Source organism: Hyperoodon ampullatus (genome assembly GCF_949752795.1).
Source record: "Hyperoodon ampullatus genome assembly, chromosome: 5".
Classification (NCBI taxonomy): Eukaryota; Metazoa; Chordata; class Mammalia; order Artiodactyla; family Ziphiidae; genus Hyperoodon; species Hyperoodon ampullatus.
This window is the reverse complement of record NC_136918.1, coordinates 10,241,569-10,263,355: the sequence shown is the minus strand read 5'-3', so window position 1 is coordinate 10,263,355 and position 21,787 is coordinate 10,241,569. Positions and strand designations below refer to the sequence as shown.

Sequence of the window (21,787 nt, the reverse complement as noted above, 5' to 3'; positions counted from 1 at the left end):
GAAGGCAGAAAATAAACCTATAAATATATGAAATGTTAGGTGGCAGTAAATAATATTACAAAAATAGGTCAAGGTAGGCAAGTAGAGAACGACGAGAGGGATTATTTTTATAGAGTGCACAGCAGAGGCCAGTCTGATAATGTAACATCTTAAGGAAAGGAGGGAGCCATGTGGATGTTCTGGAGAAGACTTTTCCAAACAGTGGGAACCAGACATGCCAGGGCCCTGCAGCGGAACCTGCTTAGCGAAGACGAAGAGGGTGTGTGACAAGGGGTGGGGCGTGGGAAAAGTGGAGGTCCGGGAGCTGGGGGGAGGGGAGGAGGAGGCAGGACTAGATCCTGCAGGGCCTGCTTGTTATGGGTTTCCATTACAGAGCTGGGACCAGAGGACTGACATGACCTGAATTGTCTTAAAAGATTCACTAGCGCTGCTGGGTGGCAGGTAGACTGTGGAGAGTCAACAAGGGAGACGGGGTCGGAGGTGCAATTAGGAAGCTCTTGCTGTAATCCAGGCAGAAAATGATGGTGGCTTAGAAAAGGGTGTTAGTGTGGCGATGTTGAGAGGTGATGGCATGCCGGGTAGGTTTTGAAGGACCAGTTAACAGCACTGCTGATGTACAGAGAGGGGAGAAGTGAAGAGTGTTCCCACAGGTTGTTGTTGTTGTTGTTTTTTGTTTTTTTTTTTTTTGCGGTACGCGGGCCTCTCACTGTTGTGGCCTCTCCCGTTGCGGAGCACAGGCTCCGGACGCGCAGGCTCAGCGGCCATGGCTCACGGGCCCAGCCGCTCCGCGGCATGTGGGATCCTCCCGGACCGGGGCACGAACCCGTGTCCCCTGCATCGGCAGGCAGACTCTCAACCACTGCGCCACCAGGGAAGCCCTTCCCAGAGTTTTTTGCCTGGGCGGCAGGAAGAATGGAGATGCTGTTACTGAGAAGGGGAAGAGAGCGGGAAGGGCTGGTGAATCGTGTGAAGCCTGTTGTGAGATAATAAATCAATGAAATAAATGAGATGATGTGAATAAAACTAGTGTGTTCCTTGCCCACAATAAGCATTCAGCCGGTCTTAGGGCCCTTACCTATCCTTTATTCTTTGTTACTTCTTTTTGTTCTCAGAATGCATTTGTGCACTACCCACACACCCCTCCCTTTTTATTCACTACTTCTCCGCAGATCAATATATAGTCAAAACATTTCCACAACAGTGGGAGGTGGGCTAAACCTCACCCAGAAAAACTTCCAACAGACTGCTGAATCAGCAGAGGTAGATAAATTGCATTTTTAAAGAAAGAAAGAAAACTACTTGATGACAAAACAACATGCATGGCAATCCTTCCAGTTCCTCGAAGTCCTTGAAGTCCTTCAGTACCCACAAAGTTTCCCTGGTACTGGTTGTTTTTTAATAGAAATTCTGTGAAGAGTGAAATATAGTATTTCATAAGCCGTTTTTTCTTTGAATTTCTGAAGAGAGGCTAGAAAACTGAAAAGTTACCCAAAGCAACTATATAAATGCTTACTGCATATATTATTTCTTGGCACAATTTCCTAGTTGTTTTTATTCTTTTGCCTAAAAGTTTGAAGCATAATATTAAAAGGAAATAAGTGATGTAAATGTGTTAGACAAATATGTCTTAGCCATATTTTATCCAAAGCCAACACCCAAAATAACCAACATATAAATAGAAGCATACAGTGTACATGTAGAAAATATGCTTGGTTCTTTAAAATTCTTTACTGCAAAATTTTTATTTCATTTGAAATGTCAGTATTCAGTTCACATATCTCTATACTCTTAAGAATCATCAGCATTTAATTTATGAGTGTTTTTAGTTGGAAAGAGTCTGCTGTTTAAAATTCAATTCAATCCCCTTGGTTTGGGTTGAAGACTACTTACATCTTGTGTTTTTCCCAAAGCCCTCCTCTATGCCCAATTTCCCATAGCTAATCAAATCTTTAATCCAAGGTAGAATGCAGCCCCTACCACTTCCCCACCCCAGCTCAGGGGCAATAACACAGAGAATAACAGAGCCCAGGGACAAATAACACATTTGTCCCATGGTTTCTCCTCCTCTGTCCCCAGGCAGCATCTAGTGTATGTGTGGCTTCATGTAGCATTTAAAACTGGGTATAATGATGGCTTAAGAAATAAATCCTGCAACCAGCCAAGAAGCAGCTGAGGGCCCACTGTGGATAAGAAGCACACAAGAACAGACCAGCTTACCTTCAAGGAGTGTGTGCCTTGGCTGTGTTCACGAGATTATCCAGCAGCAGAAAGACGAAGCCCCCAGCTTTGCCAAGGAGGTATAGAGGCAAACAAGGATCTCTTTTTGGGCTTGGCAAGTAGGAGTATTGGCAGAGGCAACTGAACCCTTGTAGATGTCTTAGGTTTATGACTCGTGGTTTTTAATACTAAATTATGGTATGATAAGAACTTCTCAGGCTCCTGAAGGTACACAGTGGAAAGCAAATATCTAAGCAAATATGCCAGCATTTAGTATAAAATGCAGCCAAGTAGTTGGCACTAGCTGTGAGAGGCCTGGAATTGACTATACAGTCTTTTGTTCATGGGTTTCCAAGCATAACTTTCCTAACTCATGACCAGAGAATCATTTATCCCCATGAAGAATCTACTTCTTAATGCTTTTCTTTAACTTTAATCCTGTTAAGTTCCATGTTTAAAGTAAGCAGCCAGGTTTACCAAAGGTTTCATCACCGTAATTATTAGCAATTTTAACTCTACTGATACAAAGTCTGTTTTCCAGCTGGGATAGCCCTACCCCTTTGACTTAGATGGGAAAGAAAATTGATTTTGACTGATATGTTTTTAAATTTCAGGGATAGTTGCTGTTCTCTTCTGTGGAGTCACACAGGCACATTACACCTACAACAATCTGTCGTTGGATTCCAAAATGAGGACTAAACAGGTAAAAGAAAAAACTCACTACAGGCTTTGTCTCTTTTCTCAGTGTAATGGTTATGTAATTCTGGCAGGGCACTTGGAAAGAATTTCATTAGTAAAGGAAGACAGTAAGCTGAAGCCTTCGTTATAGGTTGGATATTTATAGTTTTTTTTTTTTCTTCAGGATAACTATTAACAATTCTCTTGGTAAGCAAAAATATAGTTATAATAGTCTCTTCCTCCTGAGAAATGTGGAACGTAGACTGTCAGTCCTGAAGATGAAAGGCCCACCGTCAGTAATAATTCACAGTCACTTACATCTAAAAGCACTATAAAGCATGTGAGATTGGCTAGTTTTATAGAAAGAAGGAAATGAAGAAGGATAAGGAAGTAATATTTGGTCTTTAATTGGGTGCTTTTGCTTCCAAGTAAACTCAACTGCCAGTTGTCACATAAGCAGAATGTATCTCCCATATGCCAGGAACACATCTGTTTTGATATTGGCACATAAACACAGATTCCTCCCACAAACATTTGCTGCATCACCACTCTGTGCCAAGCACTGTGCTTGGTACAAGGAATCAAAGGGCAGATAATATATGACCCTGCCTTTAAGTGGTTCATTATCAAGTGTGTTGAGGAGGATAAAGATGTGCAGTGAGCAATTAATTATCCACAGTGTGATAAGTACTGAGATAGAAATGTCTATATAGGTTGTTTGGGGAGAATTCCATAGGGCCTCCTCCCATGGTTAGGCCTGGGAAGGTGCAGAGAAAGTTTCCAGAGATGATAGCCCAATCTGGAGCTTGAAATACAAATAGAAGGTAATTAGGTAAAGATGAGGGATCCAGTGGGGGATGAGAAGGTAGCAGGAAGGGCATTCGAGGCCAAGGTTGTAGCATGGACAAAAGCTCTGAAGCAGTTTATTGGAGCACTTTAAATAGTTCTATGTGGCTAGTGAATGGGGTAAGGCTGAAGTTAGTGGAATACAGTATGCGATGAGACTGCACACACAGCCAGAGACCAGCTTATTGAAGGACTTTCATACCTTGTGAAGAAGTTTAGACTTTAACCTAAAGGTAATGGGGAGTGGCTCTAACAACAGAAATTTATTGTCTTACACTTCTAGAAGGTACAAGTCTGAGATCAAGGTATAGGTAGGATTAGTTCCTTCTGAGGGAGAATCTGTTCTATTCCTTGTTTTTACCTTCTGGTGGTTTTCTGTGAATCTTTGGTGTTCTTTGGCTTGTAGACACATTATCCTAATCTCTGCCTTCATGTTCACACGGCATTCTCCCTGTGAGCATGTCTGTTTCTAAATTTACCCTTTTTATAAGGATACCAGCCATACTAGAATAGGGACCCACCCTACTCCAGTATGACCTCATCTCAACTTAACTAATTACATTTTCAAGGACTCTATTTCCAAATAAGGTCAGATCCTGAGGTACTGGGGGTTAGGAATTCAACATATGAATTTAGGACGACATCACTCAGCCCATAACAGGAAGTCATTGAAGTGTCTTAGGTAGAGTAATTTTCAGATAATTGAAGTTCCATTTTAGAAATATCAACTGACAGACAAGAAGAGCATGGATCAAATGGCACTTGTATCACCTAGCTTGTGCTGTATAACAAGCAACCCCAGTGGCATTTAACAATAAACACTTATTTATCGTGCATCTGCAGGGCTTAGCTCTTTTGATCTGGGTTGATCTGGGTGGCTCTACTTGTCTCAACTAGGATGATTCACTGTCTGTGGGTTTGGTGGGGCTCTATGCTAGAGTGGGCTTGTCTGGAGCACCTTCACCAGTGTCCCATGTCTGTCATTCTTCTCCTGGCAGAAGAACAAACCCCCATGTGCCGGTTCATTTCAAGCTTCTGCTTGCATCACATTTCCTAAACATCCTATAGGTAAAGAAAAACACATGGCTGAGCCCAGGGTCAAGGGGCTGAGCAGGTCACTAGCTTACAGTGGGAGAACACTGTAAAGTTACATGACAAGGAACATGGATATAGAAAATTATGAAGAATAGAACCAAATTATTGCAGTCTATCCCAAAATGCAAATGGAGGTAGATAGGCTCCTATAATAAGCCCAATGATGCTGAGAACATCTGATATTGGAGCAGTGGGAGTGGAAAAAACCCAAAAAGACATCTAAGCAAACCTGTAATTGGCTAGGCATTCCTAAACAGTTTTTGAAGACTTACCTTAAAGCTCTGTAAAATGGCTATTGTTTTCATCCTTCTCTCTTTGTCATGTCCCAAGCTCAGCTGGACCTGAGTCCATCTCCCACCTACCCAGCAGGGACTCTGCAAGGTCACCCTTATCTCTGCCCATAAGAGGACACAGGAAATGCAATTACAGACATTTTAAGGAGCCCCAGTTTTAAAAAGTGCACCAGAAAACTGAGACCAGTACCTAGAAACTTCCGATACATAGTCTCCTAGGATCCTTTTAATTATGGAGACTACTAGCATTCTCTAGAATTTAAAGGGAAATATCTTAGGCTGGTGTTTCCTGACCTCATATGGTTCTCTGAGCATTTGTATTCTGAAAGGCTGAACTCTGTTTAGGGACTTGCACTTTTAAGTCACGCTATCCAGACCGCTCAGCAGAACTTCAAAGATAACTCATCTCATGGCGAGACAGCAGCCCAGCACCTAGGGGAGCCAAAGCCAAACTCAGTGCCCCGCAGCCTTCTGTTCTTCTCTGAATGGCTTGACAGGCACTCCCTGATGGGCTGCCAGCACCCATTTTTACAGCGGTCTCCTTTAGGGAAGGAGATGTTGACAAGTTCATTCCTTCACATCCAGAGGATTGCATCCCTCCATCTTTGCTCCCCCCAGCGCCTTCTTTCCTGGGTGTCTGGTTCATAGTAGGAGCTTAATGGACGCTAATTCCCTTCCCTTCCCTTCTCATACCTTTCTCACTTTTCTTCTGTCAGGATATCTCATTTTCTATTTATTGTTTCTCTCAATATATGCATACACAGCAACTGTGCATATTTATACATGAATATATATGCATACATCTACACACATATTCCCCACTCTAGCATATATAGAGTCCGAGGTCACCATTTTAAAAAAAATGAGATCAAGTACTTTCTTTTTTATTTTTTTAATTTCAATAATACACTTTATTTAATGCAATGTAGCCAAAATATTATTTCAACTTGCATCCAGTGTAAAAAATTATTAAGGATGTACTTTACTCTTTTTTCTGGTTACTAAGTCCTTGAAATCCTGCATCTGTGTCACCCTTATTACAGCACATCTCAAGCCACATTTCAAGTGCCCATTAGCCACATGTGGCTAGTGGCTACCGTATTAGATAGCTCATGTCTAGAGGCTTGATCAGGTTCAGTTTTGATTTCCTTTTTTCTTTTTTTTTTTTTTTACATCTTTATTGGAGTATAATTGCTTTACAATGGTGTGTTAGTTTCTGCTTTATAACAAAGTGAATCAGTTATACATATACATCTGTTCCCATATCTCTTCCCTCTTGCGTCTCCCTCCCTCCCACTCTCCCTATCCCACCCCTCTAGGTGGTCCCAAAACACCGAGCTGATCTCCCTGTGCTATGCGGCTGCTTCCCACTAGCTATCTATTTTACGTTTGGTAGTGTATATATGTCCATGCCACTCTCTCACTTTGTCACAGCTTACCCTTCCCCCTCCCCATATCCTCAAGTCCATTCTCAAGTAGGTCTGTGTCTTTATTCCTGTCTTACCCCTAGGTTCTTCATGACATTTTTTTTTTAATTCCATATATATGTGTTAGCATACGGTATTTGTCTTTCTCTTTCTGAATTACTTCACTCTGTATGACAGACTCGTGGAGAAAAGGGAACACTCTTGCACTGCTAGTGGGAATGTGAATTGGTACAGCCACTATGGAGAACAGTATGGAGGTTCCTTAAAAAACTACAAATAGAACTACCGTATGACCCAGCAATCCCACTACTGGGCATATACCCTGAGAAAACCATAATTCAGAAAGAGTCATGTACCAAAATGTTCATTGCAGCTCTATTTACAATAGCCAGGACATGGAGATCAAGTACTTTAATGAACTTCACAGATCAAAAGTCCTTGGCCACATCTTCACCAATGTAGCAAGCAAAGTTTAAACTCCATGTGGGAAACCAATTATAAATTGTAAAGAAAAGCTAAGGCAGGGATTATAGAGATTGCCACTGTTTCCTTTTGAAACGGATAAAGGTTTAGAAAGTATTATATGACAACACATGGTTACAGAATACATTATCTTCCTCTGCATCTCCCTGAGTGGTGTTCATTGTCAGTAGGAGAAATCGCCTCTTTGCCTCTGTCCCCAGGACTGTTTAATGGGAGTGAAGGAAGTCAATTAGTGAAGTGCAGGAAAAAATCAATGAAAATCCACTTTGTGTTATAAAATCCTTAGTTATGAGCTTCCCTGGTGGCACAGTGGTTGAGAATCGGCCTGCCAATGCAGGGGACACGGATTCGAGCCCTGGTCTGGGAAGATCCCACATGCCGTGGAGCAGCTAAGTCCGTGCTCCACAGCTACTGAGCGACGAGAAGCCCGCGCACCGCAACGAAGAGTAACCCCTGCTCACCGCAACTAGAGAGAGCCTGTGTGCAGCAAGGAAGGCCCAACTCAACCCAAAATAAATAAATAAATAAATGTGTATATTAAAAAAAAATCCTTAGGTAATAAGATTTTAAAAAGAATTTTATTCCTGGACTGTGCCTAGATCAGCTAATGAAACGGCTATATCTGGATACAAAGACTTTTGAGGATTAATATATCCTTTGTAGCTTCAAGAATTAGAGTGCCTTTTTTTTTTTTTTTTTTTCGGTACACGGGCCTCTCACTGTTGTGGCCTCTCCCGTTGCGGAGCACAGGCTCCAGACGCGCAGGCTCAGCGGCCATGGCTCACGGGCCCAGCCACTCCACGGCACGTGGGATCTTCCCGGACCGGGGCACGAACCCGTGTCCCCTGCATCGGCAGGCGGACTCTCAACCACTGCGCCACCAGGGAAGCCCTAGAGTGCCTTTTTAAAACTGCAGTTTTACATTAAAATATGTTTTGTAACTGATAATGACCATCTAGATGCCGGTGAATTGATTTTCACTCCAAGCCATGAAGAAACATGTAGTATCACTGTGTGTTAGGCACAAAGCAGCATAATAGAGACATTCTGGTGCTTTTACCCACCATGTGGATTTCTATTTCCATAGCAAAGCACTCTAATAAAGAGTATATGAACATACGTGGCAACCCTTTCCCTGGACTCAAAGCTGTTTGCTTACTTTAGGGTGTGCACATCTAGCCCTAGAGACAGACAAATACTACAAGCCCTGACTCTTGACCTAGAAACTGAGAACCGTTAGAGATTCTCGAGATGGACATCAGCACACGGCAGTCTGTGAGCCTAGAGGTCTCACCCTGAAGCATCCAGAAGACCTCATACCGACCTCCTCACCCCACTCACACAAGTCCCGGCCTGCCTCCCAACCCCTTCCTCCCTCATGCCCTCACCCGCTAGGCAGGCCTGGGAGCTGATAGTCTGGGCCAGATTCCAGGGTGTTTCCATCAGCTGTCTCTTCCTGGCCTGAGACTGACTTACAAAACCATGTACTTCTCTACCATCCTTTTTTTTTTTTTTTTTTTTTAAGATTAAAGGGTATCCTTCAATTTTTCCTCCAAGGTTTTGGGTTTTTTTTTAAATTTATTTTATTCAAGTGTATTTGATTTACAATGTTGTGTTAATTTCTGCTGTACAGCACAGTGATTCAGTAATACATATATATACGTTCTTTTTCATATTCTTTTCCATTATGGTTTATCACAGATCTACCATTCCTTTTAATTAGAATTTCTCCTTCCCTTCCTGCAATTTCCACCTAAAAATTACTTTTACAGATACACATGGGCGTACAATGTTAATTTAAATAATTAACATCTATGATGCATTAACATGTACAAAGTACTTATTTAATTTTTACTTACTTCTCTACCTAAGTGGTAGCTCTTCTTATTATCACTGATTACCTTCATTCATTCATCTAATATTTTGTGAGAGCCTATTTTGTGCCAGCCACTCTTCAAGGTGCTGAGATACAAGAGTGAATCAAAAAGAATTGCTAGTAGAGGATTTTGGAGTAATCAAAATAAATAAGCAAAACATATAGAGTGTTCACGGTAAGTTATAAGGCCCATGATAAAGCAAGGAAAGGAGGAAGGAGTGTGTGTATATGGGAAGGCAGCATTGCTACTTTAAACAGGGTGGCCAAGGAAGGCCTCAAAAAGAAGGTGATCCTCGAAAGAAAGAAAAGAGGGAGCTATGTGGACATCTGGGGCAGAGCTATCCAGAAATTGGGAACCACATACACAATGGCACCCTGGGACAGGGTGACCAATGTGGCTGAGGTGGAGTGTACCAGGGGAGAGCATGAAAGACAATATCAGAGCAATGACAAGGGACGGGTCCTGGACAGCCTGAACAAGGTGGGAAAACACCAGAGGCTTTTAAGTTCAGGCATGGCATGATACGATTTAAATTTTAAAAGAAGGGAGGTGTCATGTATTAACTGGAGAAGATTGCAAGATAGCACATTTGAGGGACAGTCAACAACCAAGTGCTGATTTGTGACATTTGAGATGTGTATTAGTCCACAAAGCAAAGCTATTGATAGCCAGTGGGACAAAGAATTCTGGAGTTCAGGAGCGAAGTTTAGGCTACAAGTATAATTTTAGAAGTCACCAGGATAGAGATGATATTGAAAACATGAGGCTGGATGAGATCTCTAAGGAAGTACTAGAGGAGAGATCCAAGAACCAAGCTTTGAGGCACTCCAATGGTGGTAAGAGGTCAGGAACCAGCAAAGGAGACCTAGAGGGAGAAGCCAGTAGGGAGAAGGAAAACCAAGAAAGTATGGTGTCCTGGGAGTCAGATGAAGAGTCTCCAGAAGGAGCATGAGGAATGGTGCCAAATACTGCTGAAAGGTCAAGTAAGGTGAAGAACATGAATGTCATTGATGACATTGATAAGAACCGTGTTGGTGGAGTGTCAGGGTAAAAGCTTGAATGTAATGGGTTCAAGAGAGAATGGAAGGAAAGAAATTGGAAACTGTGTGTATAGACGAGTCTTTCAAAGGATGGGGAGCAAAGAAATGAGATGATAGCTGGAGGGAAAAATGAGGCCGAAAGACAAATCGTTTTATTTTTAAGATGGGAGAACTAACAGTACTTTTGTGTGCTGATGGGAATAATACAGAGTAGAAGACCGTGTTTGAGAGGGTTTGCCAAGACTTATGAGTGGCAGAGGGAAATTTTTAACTTAGGTTTTTTGACTTGTCGTTCAAACTATTTTTCCTTTTACTATTCTTTGATTAGTAAATGGGTTTCGTAGCAATTGGGGGGCTTAGCATCATTTATTCAGTAAACCTTGAGTGGATGGATAGATGAATGAGTGAGTGACGAATGAATGTTTGGCTATCTTTATTATCCTTTCAGCTAATTAGTCATTTAGCTTATATTTAATTCTGTCATCTTTGAAAGTCTTTCAGTGCATTTTAATTTTTTTATTAAAATATAGACCGAGATGGACATAGATGTTTTCATGCATTTATTTTTGAAAAGCCAGATTCTTTGCCTAGCATTTATGGGCAAACAATGACATCTTCGTTACAGCACTTTCTTTCCAGATGCTTATTTTATTTCCATTCCCCCCAGATGATATTTTGAGTGTTTATCACCATTGAATGGAAAAGCAGCAATGCAAATCCAAATTTAAATTTCCAATAAAAAAAAAAAGACAATGGGAGCCAAATTAGATGTGCTATGCATGACTTTGTAAAAAAAAAAAATTCAAGAAAAAGAACAGGAATGTGGGGAAATCCAGATGATATGGTGAAAAGAACACTTAAGTGAGAGTCCAGAAAGCTAGAGTTTGCCCATTATCTCTACAACTAATGGTGGGGCCTTGGATAATTAATTTAACACCTGTGAGCTTTACTTTTCTCATTTGTAAAATGAATGATTGAACTATATGACTGGGTTTTAAGGAGGATGCTATAAACCTAATAATTCTCTGACTTGACATAGAGCATAAAACACACATCTGGTTCCCTCTTCCAGACTGGGATGGGCAGGGATCACTTGATTACAATGCAATGCACAGAGATGAGAGGAGCAGTCACAGTTTGCCAATGCTCTTGTTGACAGATCGTTGGGTAGACCATTTTAATAAGCTGTCAAATCAAATCCAAGGATGAAGCTGTAGAACATCAAAGTCCTTGATTTATCCTGGGGTGAAAAGTTTCACTGAGGGCTGGATACTTTTTCCTGGAAAAATTCTCTGTTCCTATGTGAGTGATTGTAATGGGTTCTTCAAAGACTGCCTGCTTCCTTGGGGGTGGAGAGAACAAAGCTTACGTTGCTACCACTCAGTGTCAGGGTCTGACTGAAGGGCTTCCCAGCTTTTCATTTCAAGCATGGACTGAGTGTGGACTAAGCACCACATGGTTGCATGGCAGGCACCATGCTAGAATCCAGGGAGACAAAGGCAAAAAAAAAGGCAACCAGGAGACTGAATTGCTCCCTGGAGGCAAGGTGTTCACGGGAGACTATAAAGATAATTAGGAGATTATCATGCAGATTTCATGGGAAATGAAAACAAAGAGAAAAGAGTATGCAAAAGCAGAAAACGAAGAATGATCTTGACAAGTCCTAGAGACAAAGAGATAGCACACTCTGCCTGGGGCTCAGGTTCCCTTGGGGAAGTAGATAGGGGTGGGTTTGGGCTGCTGGTGTAGGTTGTGGAGCAGGAAAGGGAAAGGTTTGGGAGAGGGTTGAGGATTAAAATGGAGAGATGAGTTCAGGTGGACATTTTAGTGTCTCACTGTGCTACGTTTAGGAGAACTATATTCTTTTTTTTTTTTTTTTTTTTTTTTTGCGGTACGCGGGCCTCTCACTGTTGTGGCCTCTCCCATTGCGGAGCACAGGCTCCGGATGCGCAGGCTCAGCGGCCATGGCTCACGGGCCCAACCACTCCACGGCATGTGGGATCTTGCCAGACCGGGGCACAAACCCGTGTCCCCTGCATCGACAAGCGGACCCTCAACCACTGCGCCACCAGGGAAGCCCAGGAGAACTATATTCTATAAGGCTCATACTTGCTTAAGGCTTTTAGACATAGAGATGATGATAATAATCAGATTTGTTACAAAGATAATGAAGGTAGGATCATGAAGGAAATGACATCAACCCATGACATCAGTCTCCCTGCTCACCACACTTCCTTTTGATAAATGCTTATATATGTAGCATCTAAATTTATCTTAACCTTCTGTGGCTCTAGGTATACTTTTGTCCTGTCTGATTCTCTTAGGATGTTGTGGTCTATATGAAAAGTTTATGGAAGTTTACCATTTAGTTTTGTCTTGAACTTAGGAGTTGCTGAATTAATAAAAAAATAAATGAATGAGTGAATGAATTATGACCTTTAACATTCCAAAATAAAAAATAGAGAGGGGAAACAATGTATGCTAATTCATAGTTTTATTTAATTCTGATATGATGCATTAATTTAAATGTAATGAGTTGGACGTACAAAGCAAATGTCTAGGGTAATCTTGAGATATTGAAAGAAAGATCAAGTATAATTCCATTGCTTGTTTCCTGCAGTGTGCATCTGCCTTATTGATTTGCATTACAGTGGTTTTTGATTATGGTTTTCTGCAATTTTTCTCCATCACTTTTAACAAAAGCAAGCTCGTTTCATCCCAGTTACCTGTTCTGAGGCACAAAGTACAGAGAAAGTCGGGGGCAACAATGCCCCTGTCTCCCTGGCTTCTGAGAAGTAAGATCAAAGATATCTTCATAAAGCTTAGAATTGCCATTTAAAAAAAACTCTAATTACATTTCCTTTGTCAAGATTTCTACCACTTTTCTTCTTCCCTTCATTCAAAGTACGTTTAAAAATACCATCCTAGAAGGGTTGAATTCATAAAAGATGGCAAAGTGTTTAAATTTCTCCTTAGCTAAGCTGGTGATTCTTTCCAATGAAACTCATTATATTGTATAAAGGACATTTAGTAGTTCAGCTAATAAGTGTTCTCTTTTAAATGCTAATGAGAGTGGAGCTCCCACATAATGGCAAGAACACACTGTACTTTCGGTGCCCAGAAAGAATTATTGTCTGTGAGCCCCTAGTTAAGAAGCCGTATGCCACAACCAACTTGGATTATAGTAGGGGCCACAATTGACCATTAGGCGCCCTCCATAGTAGGTATCTCCTATATGCCAGGTACTAGGGAGAAATAAAGCTGAGTAAGACATAAGATGTGCTTTCCCTTGAAAATTTTTCATGTAAGTTTTTTTCTCTGATAAAGCTGTAACATCAAGGTACCGTAACTTCTCGATTAAATTTTAGCTACTCTTTTAACCACACATCTGTGTTTGTTTATCATAGTATATAATTGCAGTTGAGAATTTTAAGTCATAAAATCTAAGAAGTTCAGAGCAAGGTGGGAATATAAAGATTTTAAACCCAGAATTATGTTGGAGGAAACTGAAGCCCAAGGAAGTTCGATGACCTGAGGGGTAGAGTCAGTTCTGCAACCCAGGGGCCAACGTGGTCATAGACCAATGCTCCAGGGATATGCCCTGCAAACTAAGAATACCCAATACCCACCTCCAAAAAGCAGCCTTGGGTGTATTACTTATCTATTGCTGTGTAATGAATTACCCTAAAATGTATCAGTTAAAACAACAAACTTGTACTATTTTGTATTGTTTTTGAGGGATCAGAGTCTAGGAGCATCAGCTTAGCTGGGTAGTTCTAGCTCAGGGTCTCACATGAGGTTGCAGACAAGCTGTTGGCCATGGCTGCAGTATCTGAAGACTCAGCTAGGCCTGGAGGATCCACTCCAACATAGCTCACTCACATAGCCATTGGCAGAAAACCTCAGTTCTTCACCATGTGCCTTCCATAGGACTGCTTGGGTGTCCTCATGGTGTGAAAGTAACTTTCCCCCAGAGCAAGTGAAACCGGAAAGAGAGAGAGCAAGAAGAAAGCAGCAATGCTCTTTTTTTTTTTTTTTTTTTTTTGCGGTACGCGGGCCTCTCACTGTTGTGGCCTCTCCCGTTGTGGAGCACAGGCTCCGGACGCACAGTCTCAGCGGCCATGGCTCATGGGCCCAGCCGCTCCGCAGCATGTGGGATCTTCCCGGACCGGGGCACAAACCCGTGTCCCCTGCATCGGCAGGTGGACTCTCAACCACTGCGCCACCAGGGAAGCCCAGCAATGCTCTTTATTAACTACTCTCTGAAGTCACACACTGTCACTTCTGCCATATTCTGTTTGTTAGAAGCAAGTCACTAAGGCCAGCCCACACTCAGTGGGAGGGGAATTAACCTCCCCCTCTTGAAAGGAGGAGTTTCAAAGAATTGTGAACATATTTTAAAACTACCATGGAGCCTGATGCCATTTTGGGAAGAGATTTTTTGATCATGGTTTCAATTTCTTATATAATTGAATACTTAGGTTTTCTACTTCCTCAGTCAACTTTACTTTCCTAGTAAACCATCTATTCTCTCCAGCTTTTCAAAAATTTTAATAACAACAATTGTTGAACACTACTACCTGGCATTATAAATATATATTTCACATAAATTACTCCAATTAAAATTCACCAAAAAATTCATGAGGTAAATAATATTAATCATATTTTACAAGCCTTAGAGAAGTTAAAAAGGTCACCCAAAGGATAGAGTTGTGCACCATAACCCATTATTATTTTAATGTCTTTTTCATATATTTGATTATAGACTTTTCCTGTAGAAAGTGATGTGTATGTATTTTCCCCTTTCTTTTTTTTTTTTTAAGAAGATGTTGGGGGTAGGAGTTTATTAATTAATTTATTTATTTTTGCTGTGTTGTGTCTTCGTTTCTGTGCGAGGGCTTTCTCTAGTTGTGGCAAGCGGGGGCCACTCTTCATCACGGTGCGTGGGCCTCTCACTATGGCGGCCTCTCTTGTTGCGGAGCACAGGCTCCAGACGCGCAGGCTCAGTAGTTGTGGCTCACGGGCCTAGTTGCTCCGCGGCATGTGGGATCCTCCCAGACCGGGGCTCGAACCTGTGTCCCCTGCATCGGCAGGCAGATTCTCAACCACTGCGCCACCAGGGAAGCCCTTCCCCCTTCTTTAATTTATGAAACTGCATATTATACTGATCATTTTAAGAAATAGCACTTGGATTTGTTTATCTATTCTACTACCGTGTTTTCTAATTCATTCCTTTCTCTTTTTATCACTGTCACTTTCTTCCTCTCCTTGGGCTTCACTTCTTCCTCCCTGTCCCCTTTGTAGATGACAGTGAACCCAAGTAACCCTGTCCTTGCCGACCAACACTCCTCCCTTTTCTCTTCTTTTCCTTTATCAGCCTTAACACTAACCGGAGACAGCCTTGATAGGTAGAACCAAGAATGACTTTTCTTTTTCCACCAAAGTATCGATGCTGTCACATCTTCTATCCTATTCACCTCCTTATCTTGTGACAGATATTTTATTCCATTTTGCTGCTGTTGTTTTCCTCTTTCTTCAGGATTCATCAGTACTCCATGTAGCTAAGAGTAATTGAGTATTATTGTTGTTTTCTTCTGCTTCCTCATCCCGATCATAAAAGGCTCTATATCTGAGTCACCTGCCAGGACTGTCTATCTCTACCCAACAGGCAATATTTGGGGGATCCATATTAATTCACCATGACATTTCTTGCCAACAAGATTCAAAGCCTTCTCTTAACTTTTGTCTTATCTTAACCCTAGGAAAGTATACTCACCTCATTCAGCATTTTCTAAAATTTAATTTTTTACTGCGTTTTCCCCAAAATAATGGCTTTGTATTCTTTACCACTATGTAGAGCTTCAGCCTCTCAGAGAGATGGTCCTCTCGCTCTCTCTTTCTCTCTTGCCCTTTGTCTCAATATTTTCTCTCATTTCTTTCACCTTTAGAAAACAAGAAAAAAAATCATTATTAATGCTTAAGTATTAACATATAAATATATATGATCCATGTCCTTCTATGTATGAGTCTGATTCACTGCTTAATGGGAAAAATTTATCTGAATAGGTTTTAAGAGATCAACTGGCCTGGTCTCCATTTTGATGACATTCAAGACAGATGGTTGCTCATTATTACCTTAAAATTTCTAAGGATGGCAATGACATAACCCCCTTGAATAGCCCATTATAGTTTTATCACCCTGCTTGACAGGTGCAGGTATGAAGGGCTTCAGTCTCATAATGGCATTTTGGGATGATAAATGGAAATTACTGTCATCTTTCTACTCATTTTAATTAAATTTGATTGATGCAGCACAGAAAACATCAAGGCTGAATACGTGCACCAGAGCATGTGTTTGTTAAAGAATACTGCCAAATTTAAGGATGCCATTTCCTTGATGGTCTTGAAAGATGCAGCAAATGGATTTAATAAAATGTTAAGTCTTTGTGCAATTCCTTCAGAAGAGAAATTGAATTACTTCTGGAGGCACAGCTCAAAAATCCAAAAAATCTCATCAGTGGAGAGATGATACAGAACACCAAATTACCTAAAAGGAAAATCTAATAAATGAGAATAAGACTTTGGTTTTAGGAAAGTCACTTAATGCAATTGTTCTGAGTTGCATTGAGAAGGCACTTGATTGGAGTCAGCAGTGACCTATCTGTTCTTGAGGGAGAAGAGAATGTCCCTTATTATGGACTGCTGTAGCAGTGAGCACCCAAATAACAAACTATTCCTGATGTATTTTTCCATTGGTTCCAAGATGTTAAAAATTATGCTTGAAAACATACTTCTTTTCCCTTTTCGTACTGTGTCTTGCTCCATTCCAATTAAATTTTCAAGGACAAACTAGAGGGGCAAAGATGCCTGATGGAAAAATAAAGGAATTCTTCTGTTGAGAAAGAATGTCTAATCTTTTCTGACATTATAGGTAACTGAATTTACACAACTCTTCTCTTCCCCAGAGATCTGTGAAAATGTGGTCCTTGGGACTCAGATCTGGAAAAAATGTTATTTTAGGTTTCTAGGACAATGACTTCAGACCTCAACACTAGTCATCCTCTGACTTGCTTTTCTTGTCTAAAGATGCTGCTCTGATGATAGCACAGGGATCTACAACATAGGGCGGCCGAGGTAGAAGATCTCTTGGCCGACTAGAAACAGACAGGCAGAGAAGGGCTCAAGGTAGCACGTGGGATGAGATGAGAACCAGCCGAGTTTCGCTATTTTGAGTTCTGACACAGCAGGTTTCTGGAGAGTTACTGTGAAGTTCTATGAGCAGCCTCTGGGTTCTTTCCTAGGGTCACAAGGTGGACTATATCTTAACTGTTTATTCCTTCTGCAGGTGTTCCCAATGGTGGTTTGTAGGCTAGTGTGATAATGATTCAATTTTATGACACTGCCTGCACTCAGTTCTGGCATAAATTAATGATTTACACCACCCTCTTAGGGGAAACACCACCGTTCTTCCACTTTGTGCTAATCTATTGTTTGGTTTTGGGCTTGCTTTTATAGTATCAAGTGGGGCAGGTAGTCTACAGGGGTCTTTTGCTTCATCCAAGTTTATTAGAGACAAAAGAGTTTGAAACCATCTAACATTCCAGGGAAAATAGTCTGATTTTAAAGGAACATTTCTGGCTTGTTCGGCCCTACTGAATGTTTCATGTAATGGCTGGACTGTTGCTAGGACTCAGATACACTGGCCTGTGGAATAAAGCACCATTCCTTAAGGGTCTTCCCTATGTTCTGGGCAAAAAAGTACCTTATTAAAGGCTCTAGAATGTTCCCAGGCACTAATACAGGCATCTAGCCCTAGTTCCTGATTTGTCCAAGGTCCAGACAACCCAAGGGAAGGAGCTTGAATTTTATCCCTGACTGGGCTTCAGGCATGTAGTGATATATGTATGAGGAAGGGGTTAATGACAGAAGCCAGACACAGAGAGGAATAACCAAACCCTTAAGTGGGAAATTCCTATAAATGGGAAGGGGTCTAGTACAGCCTGAGGGTCAGCATCTTTTTGTGGGACTTTGTGAGAATGGACGTGGCCCTCCTAACCCACCCACCTGCTGGCCTGCCTATACTCTGAGGACGAGAGCACTAATTGGTAAAATAGGGAGGCAGCAATGTGTCCCTGCTGGGACCCTCCTCTCTTCCCAGAGTGCTGGCTGGTAAACTAGAAAGAATTTAAGTGGGTGTCCAAATACCTCTACTAAGGGGCCATCTCTAAAAGAACTGGACACAAGGAAACCAAGTTGGAAGGAGAGAGAAGCGGCAAAGACCAGGAGGCAGGCAGAAATAGAGCTTCAGGTGCTGGTGGCAAAAATAACAGGTGCCCCCAGGAACGAGGCTGTCCTAGAATTGCAGGCAGCAGGCAGCTGTGGTGCAGGCGGCATGGAGAGCACGGTCAGCAGCTCGGAGTACAGCGAGAGTAGGTGGGCGCAGGTAGCACGGCTGTGGCTGAGCCGAGCAAGCACGTGGGCAGCCGGAGCTGAGGCGTGGCAAGTTCCAGGCTCTGGTCATATGTGCCACCCCCGCTCCCTCCTCCTGAAAGCCCTCAGAGCAGGCGTTCTCAACCCTGGACTCTGTTGGAATGACTGAGGAGCTTTCACAAATCCCAGATGCCTAGGAACTCTGATTTAGTTACTCTATGGTAGGGCCTGGGCTGCAATATATATATATTTTTTAACTCTACCTAAGTGATTCTAATGAGTGACCAAACCTGGGACTCTAGAAAGACACTGGGCGGGGAAGGGCTGAGGTTCTGTCATTTGACAGGTGGGGTTTTGATCCAGCAGCTAGAAGCCAAACTGTCCAGGTGACTTCATGGGGGGTGGGAACTGCACGCTGGTGGGCTTGAGGCCCTTCTCCAACCAGGCTGCACACTGGAATTACCCAGGAGTTGTGCCCGGTGCCTCCCCCAGGGATTCTGATTTAATTGGCATGGGGTGGGATGGACCAGGCAGCAGAGCTCTTTAAATCTCCTTGGGTGGCTTTAATGTGCAGCAACTCTTGAGAGCCAGTGACTTGGGGGACATTAACATCACTCATGGGGTTCCCCTTTGGGATTCCCATAAATATTCAAGAGAAAAGGAGGGGCTTCCCTGGTGGCGCAGTGGTTGAGAATCTGCCTGCCGATGCAGGGGACACGGGTTCGAGCCCCGGTTTGGGAGGATCCCACATACCATGGAGCAACTAGGCCCGTGAGCCACAGCTACTGAGCCTGCGCGTCTGGAGCCTGTGCTCCGCAACAAGAGAGGCCACGATAGTGAGAGGCCCGTGCACCGCGATGAAGAGTGGCCCCTGCTTGCCACAACCAGAGAAAGCCCTTGCACAGAAACGAAGACCCAACACAGCCAAAATAAATAAATTAATTTTTTTTAAAAAAGAGAGAGAAAAGGAAACTCTGGAAGGGATTTTTACATTCTGTGTGAGTAGGTGGAGGTTCAGAGCCATCAATGTTTAGATGTTTGTACAAATGCCTTTATCTTTGCAGTCAGGATGTTTCGGGGACATTACCCAGATAGGTATTTCCACAGTTCTTAGATCTGGGGAGGCAGTCAGACTGACAAGCCGAAGAGAACGATCGACAGACCCTGTCGTAGGGTGACTTGCTCACTTGTCTGAAGCAGACAAATGGAGGTTTCACTTTAAGATTCACAGATTCACTGTAGTGATCACAGATTGCAAAACTGTTGCACTACATAGAAAATGGTACTTCAACTAGAATGAGCTATTTAGGGGTATTTATTTTCACTACTTTCATCTTTAATTTGGGAGAATGCAGATTTGATTAATATTTATTGAATATCTAATAGGTGCCAGTCACTGTCTAAGGTGGTTTACTGAAAATTAGTATATTCAATCTTCATGACAACAACTGGTCAGTTAGGTCTTAAGAGCAGCTATTTTACTGAGGAGGAAACTGTCACACACAGAGCTAACTCATTTACCTGGGATCATACAACAAATAGACCTGGATGGGTTTAGGACAGATTCCAAGTTCAGGGTTTTTTTTCCACCTCACCAAGCTGCCTTTCTTCCACCTCTACTTATTGACTTGAGGGTATCCCACAGTTTAACTTTCATTTCCAGTTGTAGTTTCGTAGGAGCATTTATTTGTGATGAATTTCATGAAATACCTTGGGAAAGTTGCTAAGTATACGATCCATATAAATCTAGACTTACCTACAGTATCCCATACTATAGATAATTCTAGGATAGAGAATTTTTTCCACCTAAAATTATTTGAAGCCTCAATAAATAATATCTTTTTAGAGTCAATACTCTTGAGAATGTTGAAATCAAATCTCTAATTTCTTCAGCTAAGGAGGTGGTATTCTTAAATGACAGTGATTCTAATTACTGTACTCTACCATGTATGGATTGAGAGAAAACTTGCCACGTCTATTTCTCAGAAGCTGTGGCTAAGGCACACTTTGATAATTTTCAGAACTGTACAAAAGAAAGTTTAATGTTTTCTATATGATGAGGTAGACCTGTAAAGAAGAATCGTGTGTTTAAAGTTATAATCTATGTGCAATTTTTGTACATGTTTAAGAATTTTAGATCCCCAACTAGGGATCTAACCCATGCCCTCTGCATTGGACGTGCGGAGTCTTAACCACTGGACCACCAGGGAAGTCCCAAGAATTTTGGATTCTTTAACATTCTCAAGAGCTTTCATCTTAGAACACCTTATTCTATTCACTGAATCCTTCCCCCACAAAGAACACATTTGTGTAAGTTATCAGTACTCTGAAAGCTCATATCACCATAAGGAACATACTCAGCTACTTGGAGATAGATAGAAAAAAATGCTGTTTCCAAAAGTGTATATTAGTACTTAATTTCAAGCAATTTACACCATGTTTTTCAGAGTTAAGCAAAAAAAAAGTAAATTCATTGACAATGTTCAACTGGACATGAAAATAAAACACCCAGGTATCATTGGCAGAAAGTGATAGGATTGAAGCTGACTCCAGGTTCTGCTTCTGACATGAATTTTTTTGTTCAGAAACAGTATGTGCTAGTTGATTTTGTGATATAGAAACTTCTATGACAGAACACTAAAGTCTTCTAAGCTGCCTTAAGACTTGCTCCAATCTCTATGTTCGTCAATATCTTAATTTTACTTTGACTTGAATGTATATATTCTATGCCTTCTCAGCACTTTTAAGTGCTTTTAAGTGATTGATTCTTTCCTAAGTGTTTTTCTTGGTTGTGATTTATTATGATGATTTAAGTGGTGACCTACAGGAGTTAAACTTCAGATCTGCTTTTAAAAGAGAGACAATTCCATTTCTATTGTTCATCCGAATATTCTAAGGATTTAATGATTTATGCAATCAAAGCTCCTTTTTCTATCATTTTTTAAAAGGCCTCCCTCAACCTAGAAATTCCATTTGAAAAGAAAATGCTTTTTTATTTTAAATTGCAGCAGAAGCTTCAGCTTATGCCGCAGAACACAAAAGTGACTTTTTTTAAGCCTTTTTTTTTTAAGTAAAATGTTAGTTGTACCATTCGTTTCCCAATGACTTAAGGGTTGCAGTTCAAAGAAAACCTCATGCCAAACTTATTTATTCCAAATATGTTTTTCTGATCCCACTGTCCAGCATCCCAACTCTTCCACCAGTTTCCAAATGTCAAGCCAAGCAACCACTAGGGTTGATAAAGAAACACTTAAATCTACCCTGCTGGTCAGCACAAAAGACTCAGAGGGATGCCGGGACCCCTAGCTCCGCCCTAGTAGTAAACCCGAGCTCTGTGGACCAAAAGAGTCTGGGGTCCCTAAATGAACCCATGATCTTTAACGTGAACAAATGATCCTCCT

General features: G+C 41.6%; 1 protein-coding gene across 2 annotated transcripts in view; it reads left to right on the top strand.

The window, feature by feature from the left end:
* Nucleotides 1-21,787, top strand: part of SLC9A9 (solute carrier family 9 member A9) — a gene marked incomplete at both ends in the record, with an annotated part of 530,059 nt that overhangs the window by 271,224 nt on the left and 237,048 nt on the right. For both annotated transcript variants that reach the window (XM_079704728.1, XM_079704727.1), the window contains one exon: nt 2,832-2,920. In XM_079704728.1, the coding sequence (XP_079560854.1) occupies nt 2,832-2,920 (89 nt within the window). The remainder of the gene's footprint in view (nt 1-2,831; nt 2,921-21,787) is intronic.